This window comes from Heterodontus francisci, chromosome 7, assembly GCF_036365525.1.
Source record: "Heterodontus francisci isolate sHetFra1 chromosome 7, sHetFra1.hap1, whole genome shotgun sequence".
NCBI classification, from domain to species: Eukaryota; Metazoa; Chordata; class Chondrichthyes; order Heterodontiformes; family Heterodontidae; genus Heterodontus; species Heterodontus francisci.
In genome coordinates, this window is record NC_090377.1 from 71226325 (window position 1) to 71235463 (window position 9139).

The following is a 9139-nucleotide window of genomic DNA, read 5'->3' on the forward strand; positions in this document are numbered from 1 at the left end:
GGTAGTAGTCGACGGATGTTTTTATGAATGGAAAGCTGTTTCCAGTGGCATTCCACAGGGTTCAGTGTTGGGTCACTTGCTGTTTGTGGTATATATTAATGATTTGGACTTAAATGTGGGAGGCATGATTGGGAAATTTGCTGATGACACAAAAATTGGCCGTGTAGTTAATAGGAAGAAAGTCGTGGAGCCAGAAAGATATCAATGGTTTGGTTGAGTGGGCAGAAGAGTGGCAAATGGAATTCATTCTCGAAAAATGTGAGGCAATACATTTGGAGAGGGCAAATAAAGTGAGGGAATAGACAATAAACAGGAGGATATGGAGAGGGGTAGAAGTAGTGAGGCATCTTGGAGTGCATGTCCACAGGTCCCTGAAGATGGCAGGACAGGTAGATAAGAGTTGTGAAGGAGGTATATGGAATGCTTTCCTTTATTGGCCGAGGTATAGAACTCAAAAGCAGGGATGTAATGCTGAAACTTTAAAACGCTGATTAGGCCACAGCTGGAGTACTGCGTACAGTTCTGGTCACCACATTACAGAAAGAACATAATTGCTCTGGAAAGAGTACAGAGAATATTTACAAGAATACTGCCAGGGTTCAAATGTTGCAGCTATAAGGAAAGATTGGATAGGCTAGGGTTGTTTTCCTTACAACAGAGGCAGCTGAGGGGTGACATAATTGAGGTGTACAAAATTATGAGGGGCCCAGATAGTGTAGACCGAAAGAACCCGTTTCCCCTAGCAGAGAGGTCAATTACCAGGGGCACAGATTTAAGGTGGTTGATAGAAGGATTAGAGGGGACATGAGGAAAAACTTTTTCACCCAGAGGGTGGTGGGTGTCTGGAATTCACTGCCAGAAATGGTGGCAGAGGCAGAAATCCTCAATTCTTTTAAAAAGGTACCTGGACATGCACCTGAAGCACTGTAACCGGCAAAGCCATGGACCAGGTGCTGGAAGGTGGGATTAGATTGGACGGCAAGTTTTTTTCCCAGCCAACATGGACACGACAGGCTGAACAGCCTCCTTCTATACTGTAATTTTCCAATGGTTCTAAGCACTGGAAGATTTAAAACCCATGAAGTGCTATTGGTAATTTAAAAAGCCAGACTACCATAATTTCCACAAAAGTCACTGTACAATTTTCTCAACATTCCGTTTTCACATTATCAAACCATCATCCCAACTATACATGTGCATTTAGGTATTGCGTACCTCAATCTGTTCACATATTTTCTTCTCAAGGGGAGTTATTTCTTGCGCCACTCCATTCTCTGCCATTTTGGCAACCTACACAGGGGAAAAAAAAACAAGGCTAACTACCACTTGCTTCATAAATGAAACAGGCCCTTGACCAAGTTAATTATTCCTTCACACAAAGTTGGAGTTGTGGTTTAGACTTGACAGAAAAGGTTATGTATTGAGAACTAAAGTACTCAAGACAAATTTCTTATGTTTCAGGCAAATGTAATTTAGAGTGCAGCATTTAGAATTCAGGGTTACACCACTGACGGTTTCTAAATACCACATTGACAGCTGTTGAGACCATATTTGATTGTTGTAAATTCATTCTTGTTATGAGTGTTACTAGCAAGGCCAACATTTATTGTCCATCCCCAATTGCTGTCAAGAAGGTGGTGGCAAGCCACTCCTGGAACTGCTGCATCTTTGCAGTGTAGGTACACCCATAGGGTGGTTAGGTCAAGAGTTGCAGGATTTTGACCCAGCTATAAAAGGGACAATAGATTTCCAGCGATCTGATCTCAGATTAGCAATTCTGGACTCTGCAATTGTCTTAAACTCTTGGCTACACAGGAGAAATTGGCCACAGATAACACTCTCGATCACTACGAGCAGGTGCACAGTTGCAGACAATTGAGAACAATGCTAAACTAAACTGTAACACTAGGGCAAAATAGGTCTAGGTCCACAGGTGAATGGCTACTTAACCAAAAATGAAGTAGAATTGACATCAGGTACCCTGTTCAGCTTCAATTTAAATGTAGTCCTTTTCAGCTCTTCGTATAACTTACTTTACATCCTTCAAACAATTTTCCAGCACTAACTGGATTTCAAAATAAATATATAAACAACCCCATGAATTGGGTCAGATTTAAGATTCAGTTCAATCCAGTTACGAATGTCATCAATTAAGCCACTGTGGATTTGTACTATACGAAGATAATAAGGCTGGTAGCTCGTTTTTGTTCAAATTCCAATCCCCACCCCTTTAAGACAAAACTAACAGGCAGCTACAATTATTAAGATTCATTAAAGAAAAATTGAAAACAAATAAAGCTTAATTGTTGCGCTGGAGTGGTTTCCTTTAAAACAGATCTTGAAACGTAAGTGGCTAAAATCAAGATTCAGACCGAATAATGTGTGATGTCCCCCTTCCCATCGCGGGGATTTGCGAGTGTAGATTAAAGGTACATATGCCCTAGTTTCCAATTTAAGGTTACTTGACAGTAATCACAAATAATTACGTAAATAAAATAGTATTTTATTAGATGTTATTACAAATTTATTACATCTGTGCAAATGGAACAAATTGTCTTTCTATTATAAACATCATACGTCCCACTCACTGTCTGCTCATCCCCAGCCATGGCGGCGAAACCACGAGGTCCCCAAATTGTGCCAAGGGAAAGCCTCTTCACCCCAGGATTACCGATTTATCCAAGCCACATAACCTCAGCCCAAATTAAATCGACGAGAAAAACTTCTATAGCTTCAGTTAAGCTCGAAGCTCACTCTGCTTTTGCTTAAAATGTACGTTCACAGGAGCCGCCACGCCGCTTCTCAGACAGGCCCAGGGAGCGGGAAAGCCGCGCGCAGCCCAGAGCCTTGCGCCCTTCTCATTGCAGCTCACTCTTACAATATTCATTAAAAACAACACACATGGCGGGCGACAGCAAAACCGTCAAACAATTCCTAGCTACGTACCCAACCTAACCTGACTCCGAAACACCTGCGCAAAACCGCCGCTGCGGCCGCCGTTATTTAAAGCCTCCCTGTGTATCCCAACAGACACCGCGGCCGCAGTGACCCCGCGGACGTAATGACGCTGGCACGGCGCCGGGAGCTGCGCAGGCTCAGCCTCAGGGTGTTGTCAGGTTTTGAAGGTGGTGGAGTTGCAGATTTGTTCTCTGTTCAAATGGGGTCATTCGTTTCCTGTGTATTTAAGTGACAAATAAATTTTTAGTCGAAATTAAACAGGTCATCACATCTTGTGTGCAGCAAACACTTTAAAAAACTGATTAGTTATGTACTGATTTGCAAACCAGGTACGCAACTGGATTTAAAGAGAAAACGGCAAGCTATGATAACCGCGTGATGTTTGCCAACTTCCCCCCCCCCCCCCCCCACCAGACACCTGGATCACTGGAGCCTTACCCAGCATTTCATATTTCCCATCCGATGTACGGTATTCCCCGTAGCTATTCTCACATTCCCTGCCTCCTATATGCCCTTCATTTTTTTTCATTCTGGTGATACAGACGTTATTAACGAGACCGGCATTTATTGTTGATCAATTGAGAAGGTTTTTTAAATTCATTCATGGGATGTGGGCGTCACTGGCCAGGCCAGCATTTATTGCCCATCCGTAATTGCCCTCGAGCTGCCTTCTTGAACCGCTGCAGTCCATGTGGGGTAGGTACACCCACAGTGCTGTTAGGAAGGGAGTTCCAGGATTTTGACCCAGCGACAGTGGAGGAATGGCGATATAGTTCCAAGTCAGGATGGTGTGTGACTTGGAGGGGAACTTGCAGGTGGTGGTGTTCGCATGTATTTGCTGCCGTTGTCCTTCTAGTTGGTAGAGGTCGTGGGTTTGGAAGGTGCTGTCTAAGGAGCCTTGGTGCATTGCTGCAGTACATCTTGTAGATGGTACACACTGCTGCCACTGTGCGTCGGTGGTGAAGGGAGTGAATGTTTGTAGATGGGGTGCCAATCAAGCGGGCTGCTTTGTCCTGGATGGTGTCAAGCTTCTTGAGTGTTGTTGGAGCTGCACCCATCCAGGCAAGTGGAGAGTATTCCATCACACTCCTGACTTGTGCCTTGTAGATGGTAGACAGGCTTTGGGTATCAGGAGGTGAGTTACTCGCCTCAGGATTCCTAGCCTCTGACCTGCTCTTGACGCCACGGTATTTATATGGCTACTCCAGTTCAGTTTCTGGTCAATGGTAGCCCCTAGGATGTTGATAGTGGGGGATTCAGCGATGGTAATGCCGTTGAATGTCAAGGGGAGATGGTTAGATTCTCTCTTGTTGGAGATGGTCATTGCCTGGCACTTGTGTGGCGCGAATGTTACTTGCCACTTATCAGCCCAAGCCTAGATATTGTCCAGGTCCTGCTGCATTTCTACATGGACTGCTTCAGTATCTGAGGATCCACGAATGGTGCTGAACATTGTGCAATCATCAGCGAACATCCCCACTTCTGACCTTATGATTGAAGGAAGGTCATTGATGGAGCAGCTGAAGATGGTAGGGCCCAGGACATTACTCTGAGGAACTCCTGCAATGATGTCCTGGAGCTCAGATGATTGACCTCCAACAACCACAACCATCTTCCTTTGCGCTAGGTATGACTCCAGCCAGCGGAGGGTTTTCTTCCTGATTCCCATTGAACTCAGTTTTGCTAGGGCTGCTTGATGCCATACTCGGTCAAATGCTGCCTTGATGTCAAAAGCAGTCACTCTCACCTCATCTCTTGATTTCAGCTCTTTTGTCCATGTTTGAAGCAAGGCTGTAATGAGGTCAGGAGCTGAGTGGCCCTGGCAGAACCCAAACTGAGCGTCACTGAGCAGGTTATTGCTAAGTAAGTGCCGCTTGATGGCACTGTTGATGACACCTTCCATCACTTTACTGATGATTGAGAGTAGGCTGATGGGGTGGTAATTGGCCTGATTGGACTTGTCCTGCTTTTTGTGTATAGGACATACCTGGGCAATTTTCCACATTGCAGGGTAGATGCCAGTGTTGTAGCTGTACTGGAACAGCTTGGCTAGGGGCGTGGCAAGTTCTGGAGCACAGGTCTTCAGTACTATTGCTGGAATATTGTCAGGGCCCATAGCTTTTGCAGTATCCAGTGCCTTCAGTCGTTTCTTGATGTCACGCGGAGTGAATCGAATTGGCTGAAGTCTGGCATCTGTGATGCTGGGGACTTCAGAAGGAGGCCGAGATGGATCATCAACTCGGCACTTCTGCCTGAAGATTGTTGCAAATGCTTCAGCCTTATCTTTCGCACTGATGTGCTGGGCTCCCCCATCATTGAGGATGGGGATATTTGTGGAGCCACTTCCTCTCGTTAGTTGTTTAATTGTCCACCACCATTCACGGCTGGATGTGGCAGGACTGCAGAGCTTATATCTGATCCGTTGGTTATGGGATCGCTTAGCTCTGTCTTTTGCATGCTTCTTACGCAGTTTGGCATGCAAGTAGTCCTGGGTTGCAGCTTCATCAGGTTGACACCTCATTTTGAGGTATGCCTGGTGCTGCTCCTGGCATGCCCTCCTGCACTGTTCAATGAACCAGGGTTGGTCTCCTGGCTTGATGGTAATGGTAGAGTGGGGGATATGTCGGGCCATGAGGTTGCAGATTGTGGTTGAGTACAATTCTGCTGCTGCTGATGGCCCACAGCGCCTCATGGATGCCCAGTTTTGCATTGCTAGATCTATTCGAAATCTATCCCGTTTAGTACGGTGATAGTGCCACACAACACGATGGATGGTATCCTCAATGTGAAGGCGGGACTTCGTCTCCACAAGGACTGTGCGGTGGTCACTCCTACCAATACTGTCATGGACAGAAGCATCTGCGGCAGGCAGATTGGTGAGAACGAGGTCAAGTATGTTTTTCCCTCGTGTTAGTTCCCCCACCACCTGCTGCAGACCCAGTCTAGGAGCTATGTCCTTTAGGACTCGGCCAGCTCGGTCAGTAGTGGTGCTACCGAGCCACTCTTGGTGATGGACATTGAAGTCCCCCACCCAGAGTACATTTTGTGCCCTTGCCACCCTCAGTGCTTCCTCCAAGTGGTGTTCAACATGGAGGAGTACTGAGTCATCAGCTGAGGGAGGGTGGTAGGTGGTAATCAGTAGGAGGTTACCTTGCCCATGTTTGACCTGATGCCATGAGACTTCATGGGGTCCGGAGTCGATGTTGAGGACTCCCAGGGCAACTCCCTCCCTACTGTATACCACTGTGCCACCATCTCTGCTTGGTCTGTCCTGCCGGTGGGACAGGACATACCCGGGGATGGTGATGGCAGTGTCTGGGACATTGTCTGTAAGGTATGATTCCATGAATATGACTATGTCAGGCTGTTACTTGACTAGTCTGTGGGACAGCTCTCCCAACTTTGGCACAGGCCCCCAGATGTTAGTAAGGAGGACTTTGCAGGGTCGACAGGGCTGGGTTAGCCGTTGTCATTTCCGGTGCCTAGGTCAATGCCGGGTAGTCCGTCCAGTTTCGTTCCTTTTTATTGACTTCGCAGCAGTTAGGTACAACTGATTGGCTTGCTAGGCCATTTCAGAGGGCATGTAAGAGTCAACCACATTGCTGTGGGTCTGGAGTCACATGTAGGCCAGACCAGGTAAGGACAGCAGATTTCCTTCCCTAAAGGACATTAGTGAACCAGATGGGTTTTTACAACAATCGGCAATGGTTTCATGGCCATCTTTAGACTAGCTTTTTTTAAATTCCGGATTTATTAATTAAATTCAAATTCCACCTTCTGCTGTGGTGTGATTTGAACCTATGTCCCCAGAGAAATACCCTGGGTCTCTGGGATACTAGTCCACTACCCACTGGTGAGTCTTCTTGAACCTGCTGTCAGAAGATTGTGGGTTCCAGTCCCACTCCGGGACTTGAGCACTAAAGTCTAGGTTGACACTCTAGTTCAGTGCTGAGGGAGTCTTCTTAGGCAGTCCCTCGGTGGTGAGGATGACTTTCTTCCACTCCAGGGTTGTGGGTCCTTAGGTGACTGAATAGTCCAATTCTGGATCCACATACTCTGCCACAGGTGGTGCAGGTGGTGTTTGGTGAGGCGAGTGAATGGGATGCTTGAATTTCCAAATGCTCCTTCCACTGTTTGCACTTCATCGCTGCCTGGGCATGTCACCATTGCTCGAACTGGCTGGCACCTTTGCAGATGCTTCTTCTCCATTTTGGGCAGTCTTGGGCAAGAGATTCTCATGAATCAGTGGCGATGTCTCATTTTTTCAGCAAGGCTTTAAGGACATCCTTGTAGCATTTCCTCTGCCCACCTGGTAGCCTCTTGCCATGATAGAGCTTGGAGTAGAAAGCTTGGTGTGGGAGTCTTGTGTCAGGCATGTGGACAATGTGGCCTGCTCAGCAGAACTGACTAGCTGTGACCAGTGTCTCAATACTGGGGATGTTGGCCTGAGAGAGGACACTGATATTGGAGCACCTGACCTGCCACTGAATTTGTAGAATCTTGCGGAGGCACCGCTGGTGAAATCTCTGCAGGGTTTTGAGATATCTGCTGTACGGTGTCCATGTTTCTGATGTATACAAGAGGGAAGGTAATACAGTGGCCCTGCAGACCATGAGCTTGGTGACAGGTTTGAGGTCTTTGTTGTCAAACACTCTTTTCCTCAGATGACCAAAGGCTGCGTTGGCACATTGGAGGCGATGCTGAGTTTCATCGTCGATGTCTGCCCTTGCTGAGAGGAGACTCCCAAGGTACGAGAAGTGATCCACATTGTGCAGTGGTTTGCCGTGGATCTTGATAGTCGGGGGGCAGTGGTGTGCTGCAGGAGCAAGCTGGTAGAGGACTTTTGCCTTCCGGATATTTGGCTTAAGGCCTACTCTTTCATACACCACTGTGAATGCATCCATGAGGGTTTGAAGCTCAGCCTCTGAATGTGTGCATTCGCAAACGTCGTCAGGATACTGCAGCTCGATGACAGAGGTCTGTCATGACTGTGGACATGATCTTCACAGCAAGACAACTCCAAAAAAAATGTAGGGAGCAGCAGCAACCTTTATAAATGGCCTTCTTTGACCTCACAAAGGCCTTCGACTCTATCAACCGTGAGGGATTATGGAACATCCTCCACAAATTTGGCTGCCAGGAGAAATTTGTCACCATCCTCCGCCCATTGCACAACGACATGCAAGCTGTAATCCTTGCCAACGGATCTGCACTGACCTAATCCGAGTGCAAACTGGTATCAAGCAAGGCTGTGTCATTGCACCAATGCTCTTTTCCATCTTGCTTGCCACGACACTCCACCTCATATCCTTGAAGCTCCCTCTGGGAGTAGATTTACTCTACAGGACAAGTGGGAAACTATTTAACCTATGTCGCCTCCAGTCCAGAACCAAGGCCACTTCACTGAGGGAGTGCTGCACTGTTGAAGGTGCCATCTCTCAGATGAGCCATAAAACTCAGGCCTTGTCTACCCCCTCAGATGGATGTAAAAGATCCCATGGCACTATTTTGAAGAGTTATCCCTGGTGTCCTAGCCAATGTTTATCTCTCAACATTACAAGAAATAGATTATCTGGTCATTATCACATTGCGGTTTGTGGGAGCTTGCTGCTCGCAAATTGACGGCAGCATTTCCTACATTACACCTCAAAAGTACTTCATTGGCTGTAAAGTGATTTTGGATGTCCTGAGATTGCTATAGAAATGCAAGACTTTCTGTCCATGTGGTGAAAGTGCTTCCACAATGCTGTTTGGTAGGGAGTTCTTGGATTTAAAGCCAGTAATGATGAAGGAATGGCAATATATGTCCAAGTTGAGATGGGGTGTGGCATGAAGGTGACAGTCGTTCCTGTGCAACTGCTAACCTTGTCCTTCTAGGCAGTGGGGGCTGTGGGTTTGGTGGGATGCTGTCAAAGAACCCTTGGCAAGTTGCAACATTGTATCCTGTAGATAATGCAGATTGCAGCCACAGTGCACTGGTAGTGGAGGGTTGCTGATCAAGCTTATTTTTTTTATTCGTTTGTGGGTGTCATTGTCCATCCCTAATTGCCCTTGAACTGAGTGCATACTGGGCTATTTCAGAGGGCATTTAAGAGTCAACCACATTGCTGTGGGTCTGGAGTCACATGTAGGCCAGACCAGGTAAAGGCAGCAGATCTCCTTCCCTAAAGGACAGTAGTGA

General features: G+C 46.8%; 1 protein-coding gene across 2 annotated transcripts in view; it reads right to left on the reverse strand.

Moving 5' to 3' along the window:
* Positions 1 to 3046, reverse strand: part of ssb (small RNA binding exonuclease protection factor La) — a 29947-nt gene extending 26901 nt beyond the window's left edge. The window contains exons 1-2 of one of the 2 annotated variants that reach the window (XM_068035383.1): positions 2947 to 3046; positions 1216 to 1290 (exon numbers count right to left, since the gene is read on the reverse strand). In XM_068035383.1, coding sequence (XP_067891484.1) covers positions 1216 to 1281 — 66 coding nt within the window. In that variant the 5' untranslated portion in view covers positions 1282 to 1290; positions 2947 to 3046. Of the gene's footprint in view, positions 1 to 1215; positions 1291 to 2588; positions 2821 to 2946 lie in introns of those variants that run through there. The other variant, XM_068035382.1, reaches the window with a different exon arrangement.
* Positions 3047 to 9139: the final 6093 nt, after the last annotated feature.